Source organism: Polyodon spathula, chromosome 3 (genome assembly GCF_017654505.1).
Source record: "Polyodon spathula isolate WHYD16114869_AA chromosome 3, ASM1765450v1, whole genome shotgun sequence".
NCBI lineage: Eukaryota > Metazoa > Chordata > Actinopteri > Acipenseriformes > Polyodontidae > Polyodon > Polyodon spathula.
The window spans coordinates 80,238,336-80,253,978 of NC_054536.1; the positions used below are offsets into that span (position 1 = coordinate 80,238,336).

The 15,643-nt window shown below is 36.9% G+C and overlaps 1 protein-coding gene across 30 annotated transcripts in view; it reads right to left on the reverse strand.

The window, feature by feature from the left end:
* Positions 1–15,643, reverse strand: part of LOC121313467 (dystrobrevin alpha-like) — a 106,307-nt gene that overhangs the window by 50,727 nt on the left and 39,937 nt on the right. For all 30 annotated transcript variants that reach the window (XM_041246044.1, XM_041246041.1, XM_041246047.1 and 27 more), the window contains exons 2-4: positions 11,751–11,818; positions 5,935–6,015; positions 3,919–4,132 (exon numbers count right to left, since the gene is read on the reverse strand). In XM_041246044.1, coding sequence (XP_041101978.1) covers positions 3,919–4,132; positions 5,935–6,015; positions 11,751–11,817 — 362 coding nt within the window. In that variant the 5' untranslated portion in view covers position 11,818. The remainder of the gene's footprint in view (positions 1–3,918; positions 4,133–5,934; positions 6,016–11,750; positions 11,819–15,643) is intronic.

The window sequence follows — 15,643 nt, forward strand, 5'->3', positions numbered from 1 at the left end:
ACCCATTCCAGGGTGTGCGGTAAGACAATTGTGCCTCACAATGCACCCAGGGCGTGCGATAAGAATCGTCATGCCGTACACACTGGAATGGGTTATTTGTTACACATCTTCTTTGCTTGCGTCCTGCTGTGGATAGCAATAGGAATGTGCGAATCGGTTCCTTTGAAATCGGGTACCCGGTTCCTGCTTTGGAATCGATGAACTGGATACAAACATGAAGTGATGAAAACGCTTTGGGGAAAGTGAACCTTCTGCACCTCAAGGGGATCATTCACAAGACAATCCCAAGCCGAACACGACATGATTTCGGCTAGCTAAAAAAGTAATTTAACCCCAAGCCGATGGGGTCTTATTTCGGTTTGGGATCCTAACCTGTTTGCACATACCATGTGGTTAAAGATTGTTTTAATTGTATAAGCTTTGTGAAATTTGCAGTTAACAAGGTTCACATACAAGCACACAATGGATTTCATTGTGTAATAGAACTGTTACTGTGCACATTGGAGATTATTGATTATTTTGTTAACTTTAACTATACAGGCCAATTTCACAGATCGCACAATATTGTCGGAACTTCTGCTCACACATTGACGTATGGACATGTTTTTCTAAATAGTTTTGAAACCAGAATTGAAATACCTGGTTTGGAACCAATTCCAAAAATCTCCTCAAATGCACATCACTAGATAACAATAAGAATAAACTGTGAAATTCAGACATGTAACGTAACATGGCAACAGGCATATATGGAACGGCTGCTTCTTTCTGATTGGACCATATTACATTTGCATGACAAACCGGATAGCACAAAATGGCAGTGATGTTTTGCTGCACAACAACAAACATTTCTGACTTGATGTGTACACGATCTTATAGTGCACAAGTCAATGTATATCACTGGCACATTGTGTGTAAGTAGTTAATCAACATTTTGAAATAAAAGTTTCCTTGATTTTAAATAAGATACCACAACACGCTCCTCTTTTTTTTATCTGAAACATCCCCCTCCTGCCCTCTTGGATGTAAACGCCCTCTTTAGCTTCAGAACGCCACTTGGGGGGGGCGGTACTGCCCTCGTTGAGAAACAATGATCTAGAAAGCTCTACAAAATCAACAGGGATACTGTGACACAGATCGAATGATTCTTGGTCTTAGATCTCTCTCCCGACCTGTTAGGGTGCCTTGTAAAAGGAACAGAGTACCCTGGACTAAATGGCATGACAGTTTATTCCTTGGGTTAGGTGGAAGTCGGCCATCTAGAAAAGGGGTGGAGCTATCTATGGTACTTAAACTCAGTGACCTGGACGGGAAATAGCATGGCATCCACGGATTGGAGGAGCAGATGCGCTCGTTAACCTAAGGGTCATGGGGGAGGGTATATAAGGGGTCGTAGTATAAGTACGTCCTTGGTAAATGGTTAAATTCAACCTACAAGGAGCCTGTGTTGTTTACTGAAATCAAAAAGTAAGTGTTGTATTTGTTTGTCTGTGAAAGTAAAAACTGTTGCTTGTTATTACTAGACTACTAACATGATCTGGAGCTGTCGCTATTCAGCCAGCATCAAACCCTTACACCAGCACTTTCCCTTTGCTCACGGAGAATTGTCTTTTCACCACAACCACTAACATCACTGTTAACTGTGTCTATGTTTTGTGTTACGTGTCGGTGTGCAGGACTGGACTTTTGGTTACAGGTCAAACCCGGGGATTATAAATACCGAGTGATACACGCTGCTGTATCACTCTATGATTATTATTTACAGCTGTTTGCGTCAGGCTCTGGACATTCAATAAACACCCTTGCACCTGTAAATCGTTGAATATCTGTTTATTCTATCCTTCTGCATTGCCTTCACCTGCACTCACTTACCCACTTGTCCACAGTTACTTACAATGTTCAAATATAGTCATTAACAAAAGAGAAATTAACAAAGAGAAGAATTCTTTATGTTTCGCTACTCCTTTTACTGATTCTGTTCATCTCAAGCTTGTATCATCTCTTGCTTAAGCATCAAACTCAAGCAATTAAACATTAGTTAAATACAATGGCTTTAAAATAAAATTGTATTGATACAGAGTCACACACATCCATAAATCCTTAGATTAAGATAGCCTTAATAACTCTATGTATCATTGATTTTTCTTTCGTATCTTGACTTTTCCTAGGTTCTTGTGACTTCGTAGACCTACCTGTGATGTACTGAAGTAATTTTCACTCCCATAACTTACTTTCACACACAAATGTCGCTACTGAGCAGTCTCAGAGACATTTAAAAAAATTATTTAACAAACCCATTCACTCAGCATAAAATTGCACAATCATACGGGTATAATACCGTCATAACCCTTTCACACAGCCAAAGAGATTACTTCACAGCCTTACAGCAAGTCCAGTAAGTCCTAGCTCTGGCACTGGTCCCTGTGAATTTATTTTGTTAGTTATTTCTTTCCATGTTTTGTTTCTTAATGTCTTTATGGCCCTGCAAAGTGTTAAATAATATTTCTTGATTTTTTTTTTTTTTTTTTTTTTTTTCCACATTTCACTAACAGGTCAGTTTCATCTTTGTGGAAATTTGTTTTCCTTTTTTTTTTTGGCTGATGTCATTATTACAGCAAGGTCGGAGTCTGCAGAAACCACACATTATATTTGCCTCCTACTTCTTTCTGTTCACTAACACTCACTTAATCTTTGCCAGAAGATGGTTCTAGATCTTGACTCTGGGTGTTGCGAATCCATTTATAATGAGATGCAAATTCTGATCTCTCCTGTATAATGAGCAGTAATTTATGCTGTTTGTAAACTTGCGGTGATATTACGGTAGTTCACGAAAAAGTGCTGTTTACATTGCACATAAAAATTCTGTGAAAGAGGTTACGAATTTTCAGTACTTACAAACACGTAAGTAATATTAGTACATAGAGCCCTAAATGTGTGTGTGTGTGTGTGTGTGTGTGTGTGTGTGTGTGTGTGTGTGTGTGTGTGTGTGTGTGTATATATATATATATATATATATATATATATATATATATGTCACTGGGACAGTGAAGAAAATAAAACATTTGTCAGATCGTTAGAGAATTGTTTTTCACGGTTTTTCAATTTTGTTAAATCTCCACTGATAGCTCATTGATACTGTATTGACAATTCCTACCATTGCATTAAAAAAAAATATATCAATAACTTTAAAACACTCAATCATACACACTCAGCAATAAAAGTATGAAATGAAGTCAAGCAGACCGAAGTTTTACCTCATAATAAAATGTAGCTTAGCCTTTGAGTCAGGCAATAAATTATGTTGGAAAGAAACATCACCGAAAGTAAAGTTAAACTGCCGCTGCCTTCCAGTGGAGACTTCAGTGACCGTGACAATTACAGAAAAGCCTGCTGTGTCTTTTGATCTCTACAGGACTACTAGAATGATCCAGCTCAAAAGCTGTATTTCATTATGCAACAGAAATATTGGGCACAACAGCTATAGCAAGGGCCTGAGATGTTAAGGGATTCAGTGCAGTTGTTTAAAATTATTTTTATCTTATTTTAATTAATTTTTTAAAATTTTTATATAAAAAATGTTTACTACATGTGTGTGTGTGTGTGTGTGTGTGTGTGTGTGTGTGTGTGTATATATATATATATATATATATATATAGACTAAAATTACAATACATCTTTAACCCAGGAACAAGTTTATTTAGCTTTATTTGTATTGCAGTTTGCTGGCAGTGCCATGAGGTTTTCCTGGTGTGTGAACATTTTTTAAAACATAGACCCTAGAGCAATCTTTTGTTCACTGGTTGCGTTTAAAACGCTGGCCAGTTGGTGGTAGTTGAGGAGCACGGTTGAAAGCAACTAATATAACCCAAGGGGTTCCCATGTGGTGCATTACACACGGCTATGGCACTTCTGGTGACTTACGGGTCATAAGCTGCCAGCAGAAAGTTGAGTAACAAGCTGATGGACTGTTCAACGTTGATCTGGTGGGTGGCTGGCATGCGTTTGTTCAACTGGTAGAAAATGGTGGAGAGTATTGCTTCCAGGCGAGCCACGCTGAACTCAGTGTTGGGGTCCATTGTATTCAGACCATTTTCTCTGAAGGCTTCTATAACATTCCAGATGTCCACCAGGTGCACTTAACATGACAGACAAAAAAAAATACAAAATTATTGTGTTAATAAAAGGCAAGTTTGTGTGACAGATATTAGGCTTAAACATTTTTAAAAAATGCAATTCTTTGCATCAAAAGACAACCTTCAGCTCCGGGATTTTAAATGATAATGTCTAATAGTTTTATGACTTTCATTATATGAATGAAAAGAGGCTTCTGACCGTTACAAACGTCTACAAAGGAAAGAGAATAAAGTTCACATGGTGCCTGTTGTTTCGGTTGCAATTATTTTTTAATGCTTCCACATGAAAACAGCAGTTTTTTATTTGATGCTACAAACCTCAGACGATCCAGAATTAAAAAATGAAATCAGTATATCTTGATTTTTGCATTTTTTATTATTTAAAAACTAAGATATTGGCAAGGAATACAATTTAGTCCTGAAATTGCTAAATCGAGTGATTTACTTGCATTTTTTTTCTATTGTTCATAATTTAGTAGTTGTTAAATTAAGTTAAATAGTAAATCAGCAGGAAAACAGTCTCAACTTCTACATGATTTCCAACAAACTTCTGATACAAAGAAACATTAATCCATTAGATGTAGTAATTAGTAAATGATGAACAATACATCATTTTGTAACTCAGAAGAGCTAAATAACAAAGTGTATAAGTACACCACTTAATATTCACAAATTACAGACCTAAATTGAATTAATTCTGAATGATCATAGAAAAAATCTGGACATTTGCAAATATTTGCAGTGTTTCACAATCAAAATTCGTATGCAAAGGAAAGTGTTTTATATAGACCTAGAAAAATAATACAAAAATATACCAGTAGATTAAAAAAAAAATACATACTGGACAAAACCAGAGAGATGTTCTCTTTCCTAGACTGTGATGGTGGTCTGATATTTTGAGTGAAGGCTTCTTTCCTTCATTTTTGATACAGTAAAATGACCCTTGCCAGTGAGAAGGTCTAATCCTGGACCCACCTGGTGCCAGTTCCTGTCAAGACCTTCTGGTGTCAGATATGTACTTGGCAACATCTAAGACAATATTATCACTGCTCGTATTCTAATAAGAACGATCCTCTCTCCCCGGGGAGGTGGGAGCGCTTTGAAATGGATGCACTACAAAATACATATTCTTAAAAGGATTATCATCTGATTTTGAAGCTTGAGTTTGGGTTGATGCGATTCAATACCTTAACATTCCGTTTAAGATTCTACTTCCAAACATGTTCCAGTGGATATGAATGGGCTTTTGAACTAGAGAAAAACCAGACAGCTTCAAATTGACAGTGGGATACCGTATTTTTTAGCTGGAGTAAGAAAACCCTAATAAACTGTGAATGCCACAGGCCGTGGAGCTCCGACAGATCTTCCCTATGGGGGGTGGGGGGATGCTGAGACAATATCCCACCAGCAGCTGTTAGTTATTCTGTTTATACCACACAGGATTCAAAATCAGTGCTTCTGCATGCAAATACTAAAACTGTTTTTAATTCACCCTAGGACACCAATAAATACAGTTTACTTATCTTGTGATTAAACACAGATTTACTACTGCTGTTTATCCTTTCCTCGAGATGTAGCAACACTGAATTTTGGGGAAATGGACAGGGTATTTTTTTTTTAAATAAAAATGTACAGATTCAATTGGTGACCGTGCCCATGCTGTTTAATAGAAATTTCCCCATCAGCTACTATACCGGAACTGAATATACGATCTAAAACTCTTGTTGCAAATGCAGCGACCCAGCAAGCCCTTGGGATGTGACTTCTAGCAACATAAGCATGTCACTGAATTTGCTTTACTTACAATTGCATTTCTTTTGTACAAATCTGAGCTTGCATGCTGTCCTGTAGGTAGATAATCGAATGCGATCCAAATCTTGAGCCCCTGGGTAGGAAATAAAAACACTAATAACAAACACACACTGCATAGATTCCTGCCAGAATAACAATAATAAAAAAGGATGATGGACTATAAAAGGGCAATGTATGGAATCCACTGTTTATTATTTCTGTGAGGTCTTAATTGCATTATCACTAGGGCTGAATATGTTCACAGTAAAACTGGCTTATTTCAGTCTCAAAACAGGTATTTCAAGATATTTCATGATTAAACATAATATTTATTAAGGCAGAAAATAGCATTGTCCCATTCAAAACTGATAATTTTCTCTATACATAAATATGTAAATGATTACCTGCTAAAATGTAGAATATTTAGTTTTCTATGCCCACCTTTTAAAGACATTCCATTTTCACTATCAATTAATTAAACTTAAGAAAAACATAAATAAATGTAAATGTCACTTTCTTGCAATCTTTAGCAGAAATATTTCCAATCTTTGATGCAGCTGGTGTCTTTTACTTTGAAGACATTTTAAAGAAATCATGCAGCTCAATGCAATGTATTTAATCATTTACCAGAAGCAATATAATTAAGCTGGCTGCTAGGCCAGACAAAAATATGTATATTTACATATATTTATAGAAAATTATTAATGGTGGTGAGGGGCATTCGACAGTAGCACAGTGAAAAAGAAAAAGTATTTTGCTGTTTTAACAATGAATGGTGCAAAGAACAGACTCATCCCAAGAAAAATCTGGTGACCGCGGCTGAAGTGGGGCAAGTTTACCACAGTATTTCGCACCATTTCAGTTATGCAAGCCAAGACTGCAAACAAAATGCTTTCAAGAATTTTACCTGATTCTGAAATTGCAAGAAAAATGTCTTGTGGACGGACGAAAGCAACTAGCGTAACAGAAAGTTTTTTGGCACCAAAATTGCAAGAACTTTTGTTTAAGAACTTGGATGGTGCATACTTTTTTTCTGTTGGATCTGACGCTTCCAACAAGGGAAATAAGAAATTCTTCCTGGTAACCATGCGTTATCTTTCTGCGACAGAGGGAATTAAGCATGGCTTGCCTGATTTTTATACAGCAAGTTTTCCTCCTCGGACAAGATGACAGTCTCTTATGTCCTTTTTCGAGTTTGTTGAAATGGAATACAAAGATGGGCTTCAGCACGTACCAACAAGTTGGCTGCCACTTCTGCCCGCTATTGAGCAAGTGCTACAAAGCTGGCCAGCATTAAGGGCATACTTCTTGTCAGAGGGGGAGGAAAAATGTGTCACGATTGTGTGGGAAGCATTCTGTGAGGAAGAACACAAGTCTTTCCCTCTTTGTTCTGTTTACTTTCCGCACAACCCGATGGGAATGTTTCACAATGCTGTGAAAAAAAAGTGGAATGTGCCAATGTTAGCTGCACAGAACTGCAAGGTGTCGTGGAAGGCCTCTGTTCAAAACTAAAGAGAAGAGAGGACAAATTCTATGGAAGATCAGCCCAAGTCATTTTGGGCAACGTCTCTCCATCTGACAACAGAAAATTCAGAGAGGAAATGGTTAGGACATTGACGCGGTGCATTGAATACCTGGAGAAAAGGCATGATTTCAAAACATCGGTTTTCAAACAAACGGCAGTGCTCTCGCTTGACAACAATGTGAAATGGTCCGATTTTGAGACTCTTGTTACAGCACTCTGCATCGAGATTGACATTGACAAGCTGTATGATGACTACTGTGTTTTACAGCAATCAAGAGAAGAGGTGGTCTCAAAGGAGCAGAAAATAGATCAGAGATGGGTGGAGTGGTAACAGCCAAATGTTGAAATTGGTCTCTTTCGCACTTTCCATTCCAGTATATAATACCTACTGCGAGAGTTTTCAGATTAATGGCACAACTGTGGAGCAAGGACAGAAACAGACTGAGTGATAGCGTTGTGAAAGCAGAGCTGCAGGTTCAATTGAACTTGAGTGTGTCTTGTGCAGACTTTCGTGAGTTCTTAAAAAAGAACTTGGAGTTGCTTAGAGCAGCAAGATGCCAGCTGAAATACAGATTTAAAAGGAAGGAAGTGGAGGGCAACAACAGTCCACAGGCAACCCAGCTTTAAGGTAAAAACAACTTAACATTTAATTATAATTAAGTATTTAAGTATGAAGGTTTAACGTTTAAAGCTATTCATTGTTGTTGAATATTCAAAACACTCTTCTGCGCTCTGAATTCACATTCAAAACACTCTTCTGCTCTCTGAATTCACATTCAAAACACTCTGCTACGCTCTGAATTCACATTCAAAACACTCTGCTACGCTCTGAATTCACATTCAAAACACTCTGCTACGCTCTGAATTCACATTCAAAACACCACTGGGCTTTGAATTACCGTTCAAAACACTCCCTTTCAAAACCAAAACACTATAGCTACATATGCTGAAAACACTTCCCTGTAACACAATCAGATAAATAAACAGTTTAATACTAATACGTACATATACCATATTTTCTAATCACTGCTTAAATAAATAAAACCAGCTGCATTTAATACATTCAGCCTACTAGTTTTATTTCGTCAGTGTTTTGTTGTTAGTAACCTACATATATTTTCTTCTAAACATGCGTAATACATGTGTTTAATAATAATTTTTCATTAAAAAAATTATATAAATAAAAAATTATTCAAAACATGTTGCATCGTGATTTTTTTTTTTTTTAATCCCTCCAGAATGATTGTTGATTTTGAAGCAAAATAACTTAAACCAGTACGTTTGAAATAAGGTCACCCTTAGCCATGGACTCCAGTTTACTGTATGTGTGTGTGTGTATTCCTGGATGTAGGACTTTGTTTTTTTTTTTTAATGTGTATATAGTTAATTTTGGTAATTTTTATTTTTTGTTTGCTTTGCATTTCAACTCCTTGATATACAGTACGTTTGTACAGTTACAGTTTCTATTAATAAATTGTTATGTTGGTTAATTCAGTTAGCTTTAGCTGAAAAACGTTTGAGGAAATACATATGTAACAACATAACCAAAAAATTAAGTAAATGCTTTGAACTTAATGTACTGTAAAGTGTTGTGCGTAAGTGTTTTGAAAATATTAAATGCTTTGAACATAATGTATAGAGTGTTTTGAGCGTGAGTGTGTTTTGAAAGTACATAGAAGAGTGTTCTGAACATAGGAGCAGAGTGTTATGAACGTGACCTGAGTGTTTTTAAAGTTACTAGTAAAGTGTTTTGAACGTGCGCTAAAAACTCAGAGAGAGTGTTCTGAAGGTACGCTGAAAACACTCCCATGTGTTTTTTTGCGTGAGTATTTTGAGCGTACTTTACCTGTCTAACAAGCCAAAACCACAGTGTCTTCTGGGTAATTGGAGACACTAACCAAGAAGGACACAATGGCTGACGTTAGAAAAGAAAGATGTGCAGTTTACCACAGCTGAAAAATGATGTCTTTTACAGGAGTACAATGTTGAAAAAGGAACACTTGTTAGGGACATTTTCTAACAAGTGCACAGACAGTACAAACACCAAGCATGGGGAAGAATTACTGAGAAGGTAAATAACGTTAATCCACAGAGCAAGCAGTCTGTAAAATACATTTAGAAACTGTACAAAAATATGGTGCAAGACACCAAAAAATACATTTAAGAGGAACATAAAAAAAAAAAATTGATGGTGGTCCTCCAAACAAACTGAAAAGAGCAACCGAACTTGGGGTACAGATTTTCAGAGAGGAATCCCCATTAGGCGAGAGAGAGGGGTTGCTTAGGAGGGTGTAACAGATTCAGAAGAGATTGTTGCCTCCAGAACAAACAAGTGTTACTGAAATGATTTTAGATGCATCAGTAGATTGAGGTAGGCAGGCAGATGAAAAAGGTAGAATGTTTTAAATCAATCAATTTGTGACCACTGTTATTTTTAGTTTTCAAAGTGCTACTTTATTGACTGCTAATTGTAATGTTACTCATTCACGCATGCCTTCCCTGTCATATTTAATTTAGCTTGACCGTATATAACGGGTAAGAAATAAATAATAATAATAATAATAATAATAATAATAATAATAATAATAATAATAAGATACGTCCACATCATTAATGAATTCTTCTATCTTTGTTATCCCAAATTTTCAAACATATATATATATATATATATATATTATCATATATATATATATATAGATATATATATATATAATATATATATATATATATATATAGAGTTATTTCAAAGTGAAACATGACTTTGTACTCTGTAAATAAATAATACTCATTATTATTCCATTAGCTCAAAGAGTATAACCGTTAAAGCTAATTGCTAATCTTAAATCACCTTAGTATTCTATCATTTAAACCATGACTATTATTGTATTAGAACAAGTTACAGAAGTGGCTGATCAGAGACAGCAGCAGTTTTTTTTTTTTATAGCAGCACAGAAATAGTGAGACAAGGAAGTGAGGGGGGGTATGTCACCATGGCAATGATACTTAAACAGTATAGAAATGTAATCCTGAAAGAGAAGACAGAACAACTAGAATTAGAAAAGAAGAAACTGTGTATGGAATTAGAAAGCCTCACAAAAAAAAAACAATGTAATTAAACTAAATTAGAAAAACACTTATTTATGTTATCTGTTAATAAATTAAAATGTTTCACATTTTTTATTGGTGTATAGTAATTATATTTATAAATAATATTTGTAATATTTGAATGTTTCTGTATGTGTTAACTGTTTAAATAAGTATATGTACTGTACATAATTTTTAAATACATTTATCAAATGATATTATTGTCTTTGTTGAATAATCACTGTTAGGCATTATTCATAGAAAATTCTCCACAATCAGCTGTCTGATGCATCTCCCAGGGTCTTCATGGTGGAGGTTTCCCTGCTGCTCAGTTGCTGTATCTTTGCAACAAAGACCTAAACTCAAGAGTTAGCCTGGGGCACAGAAGGAGGCTAATATTTTAGGCTAACAATAAGTCAGTCTAACTTTTTATGCAACTGGCTAACTTTCATTAGACTAGTCAAAAGTGCAACATTTAAGACCGGTCTAGCAGTTAAGGCTAGTCTAAACCACTTTTATGCAACTGGCCCCTGAATCTGAAGTTTTTAATTGTTTTTGAAAAGAAAAGAAAGTCTGACTCTTACCAATAGAAAACAAAAGTTGCAGGCATGCTATGTGTTTTACTTGCAGCCACACACTGTATAAAATGTCTATGTGCATTTAAAAATGATTTACTTCTGTAAAGTGTGTGCAGTATATGTAAGGTACTGTATAGTACTGTAATGAATTAATGCAGCACTATGATCTAGCTTGTGTTAATTGTGTACTAAGTAGGCTACGGTAAAAAACAAAATGTGCTACAATCATTTGGTTTCAATCTAAAATAATCTTATTATTTCTGCAATGTACAGTAATGTATACAGAGAATGCAGCAGCATGATTTTTTTGTGTTACTGGTAGTCTACAGGCTAAAGTAAAAAGAAGTGCGTTGGGCATTCATTTGATTTTACTACTTTGCTGTATACTGTATAGGCCTCATGTACACGTTTATATTTTTACAAATTGTAATGCTCACAGAAAACACATGACTTATTTCTGCAAAATGATTTCAACATTTAAAATACGTCTGTCTTCCAACATGTCCATATCCAGTTTAGCGAGGGGCTACTGAATAACTCTTTTACTAACTGTTCAAAACTGAATAACTGATAAGGAAGCAAAGAGTTATCAAGTTTGGCACTGGATCTTGTATGGTACGATGTATGTCCTTCAATACTTACGCATTTCTGCAAACAGCTGTCTTGTTTCTGCCATGGTATTACCTCTTCTCCCACGATCTTCAATCATTCTGTCCCAGATAAAAAAAATAAAAATAATAATAATATTTAGTGGTTCTGTTGGCAACATGCAAAATAGGCATTTTTGTTTCTATGCAAGGAACTTGTTGATAATTCTTAAGTAGGCTTGTCCAGACATTTTAAGGGATTCTTTATATATATATATATAAAAAAAATTCCCTTGGTCTGCACAGAGGTCTTAATAATGATAATAATAATTTGGGTAACCTCTGTAAAGGTACAGTTAATGGGAAGTCTACTGTGGTACTATCAACCAGCAGAACCAATTTGTTTGATGCTCAGATAGCAATGCCACAAAAAGTAAAAATATGTTTTTATCCTAGTTGTAAAATATTACAAAACAGAGTTTTAACAGAAAATTGAAACACCAAAGGAGTTGCTACTTAAGCAATACGATCACTGCATTCAAAAGATAATTGGCCTGTGTGCCTGAGACTAAACATCATATAGGGATTTAGGAAATGATGATTGATCTGTTAATCATATCTATCACCACAGAGTTGTGGAAAAGATTAATGCAGAACATCCCTACACAGTGAGATTTAGAAAGCACACACACATTAAATAGTCTTTCACAATATTAACCTTTTCTGCTTTTCATCTTCAGCTTCAACAATTGTTAAAGAAATCAGATGGATCAAATATTTAAAAAACAAACAGGATAACAAAAAATGAACAAAAAGGATATTTTGATATCAGTTACACATGGTTTATTTTTTAACTACAGTATCAGTTTAAAACTTTGCAATTGCAATCCCTCCACTAAACTGAGGCGGATATACCTGTGTGGATCATGCCTGTGGTTAACCCTAATGACAATGTGGTTGTCTGTATATCCTCCAGGTAAGACACTTATTAAAACAACGGAATTAAAATAGCCTGCAGTCTCTACAATATACAACTTAAATCATGGTAGAATTATCTGAATACTACAAGTATAGGCAGAAGTTATTGCTTTAAAAGTACCCTTAAAAAAATGCATGTTCGAACACAGCTACGTACTCTACTTATTCTTATTCTCTGGACATCACATCTTCACATTACACCACCGATGATCATATTTTTATGGGCCGTATCTGTCCACTCATATTGGTCTCTAAGGTTCATTTCTGGGCTTTGGTGGCATTTCTTTTTCTGTTTCTGTTGCCAATTTAACTGCTGTTATTCTGGTTGAAGAGTTGAATGCCATACTCTGACTGGGCTTGTTCCTCTGTGTCTTCTCTATTTACTACTTATATTACCTTTGGGTTATCTTCCAATTTGCACTCATATGCTCCATGCTAATGACATTATGACCCTTACTCCCATGTCTCTGCTTTTGAGCTACTTATCCAACATCATATCAAATGTACAGCAGCTAAGCATGAATGTGTTTTGTTAGTTACTCATTTGTTACCAGAGACTATCGCTTGCTTTTTATTTATTTATTTATTTATTTTAAATTTAGTCATTGCCAATGGTTTTTTACCCCGATTTTCTCAAATTTGAAATGCCCAATTGTTATTTGTATCCTGGTTTACCGCTGCAACCCCCTGGTGACTCGGGAAACGGAGGCTGGAACACGTCCTCCGAAATGCGTTCCCGCCAATCCTAAATTTCTCGCACTGCGGATCCACAGTGAGGCCACCAGACCTATAGGGCGTATAGGTGTGGTGAACCGTGGATTCCCCTGCCAACCTAAGCCCTCTCTACCTGGGCAGTGCTCGGCCAATTGTGTGCCACCCCCTAGGAACCCCCGGTCACGGTCGGCAGTGACATAGCATGGATTCGAACCTGCGATCTCCAGGCTATAGGACGCATCCTGCACTTCAAGTGGAGTGCCTTTACTGGATGTGCCACTTGGGAGCCCTTCTATTGCTTGCTTGATGGCTCATATATTCAACAAAGAAGTCACTTTCATCTGGTGTTTCTTTCATTTCCCAACTTTAGCAGGCCCTGAATTCAGCAGCCCATAACTTAACTCCATCCTACCTTGTTTAATAATGCTTCAGTCATGGGTGTGATTAGCCTGAGAAATGGCAGCCTGTTTAAGCTGGTGCCCCCCAGTCTTTTGCCAAGTGGAGAGAAGAGTCCCTCCAATTGACGATGACAGCTCTGCACTCGCTCGAGAGCCCGAGTCCCTCCGATTGAGACCGACGCCTCTATGCTCAAGAGAGACAGAGAGAACTCTAGTCCCTCTAATTGATGCTATTGCCTCTCACTCACTCAAGAGAGAGAGAACTCAAGTCCCTCTGACTGACGGTATCGCCTCCACGGTCAAGAGAAAGAGAGAGAGAACTTGAGTCCCTCTGATTGAAGCTATCACCTCTACGCTTGAGAGAGAGAGAGAGAGAGAGAGAGAGAGAGAACTCGAGCCCCTCCGATTGAAGCTATCGTCTCTACACTCGAGAGAGAACTCGAGCCCCTCCGATTGAAGCTATCGTCTCTACACTCGAGAGAGAACTCGAGCCCCTCTGATTGAAGCTATAACCTCTATACTTGAGAGAGAGAGAACTTGAGTCCCTCTGATTGAAGCTATCACCTCTACACTTGAGAGAGAGAGAGACAACTCGAGTCCCTCCGATTGAAGCTATCGCCTCTACACTCGAGAGAGAACTCGAGTCCCTTTGATTGACACTATTGCCTCTACACTCGAGAGAGAATTCGAGTCCCTCTGATTGAAGCTATCGCTTCTACACTCGAGTGAGAGAGAGAGAGAGAGAGAAAACTTGAGTCCCTCTGATCGAAGCTATCACCTCTATACTCGAGAGAGAACTGAGAGGATGGAGTACTAGCTATTGTATACATAGTACAGCCATAATATAGAGAGCCTAGTTCAGATAATAGTTAAACTGTAGTAGGTTTGTTGCTTTGTTCCAGTATGTCTGCTCTAATCTACCTGTTCTCTGCTTTGGATGTATTAAATGGTAAATAGTTTTTTTGGGTGCCAAGAAAATAATAATAATAATAATAATAAAAAAAAACATTAAAACAATGCACTCTGCTGATTTCTTCTTGCCTGTGTTACCCTTACAGACATCATGAGATCTACTACTTTAAACAACCACTGAGCTTTAACTGCACTGATGCATTGTTCAATAAACTGAATGCAATATATCCTTGATTTGAAATACATTTCAAAACATCATAATTTGTTTTCCCGGTGGAGTTGCCCTTTTAAGAATATGTCCTCCTCCACTGTAACATGGGCCAGAGTGTGCTACTAAATATGTCTGTTCCCTAATTGTTTTTGTCTTTGCCGTCCCTTTGGGTATCCCTGGAAGCACAGCTGCCACACTGCACAAAATGCAAGCTGATAGTTAATGATACTGGATTTGAGGTCTTTCATGGTCTGATGGACACAGTTGGAAAGCGTAATGGGCCTAGTCAGTCAGCTGTCTATACAGTATATTCAGACCCCCTAGATTCTCCCTGGGAAACAAGATAGACAAATACAAGCGAGTAGACTATTAACCTCTTCTTGCCCTTTGTTTTTAGCTGCATGCATTATTAAAGGTTATCTTTTAATAAAATTCCACAACAGCCTTTTTAGTAACAACACCTGCAGTTCAAAGCTTTACACATACAGTACAACCCATTTTAAAATGAGCTTTTTATTTCATATGAAACCAGCCAGCCTGTTTCCTGTGGAGCTGTTCCATACATGTCTGATTCAAGCATTTCTTAATTAAGCTGCTAGTCTTATTAAGCTGGACGTTGGCAGAGGCCAGATTTGCAAAACTGCAGTCAATTTATAATGTTTCGCATTCTGCTGTGCTTGACAAGTAATACAGCATGTCCTGCTGTAGGTACCCTGCCAAATCTAATGTTCTGAG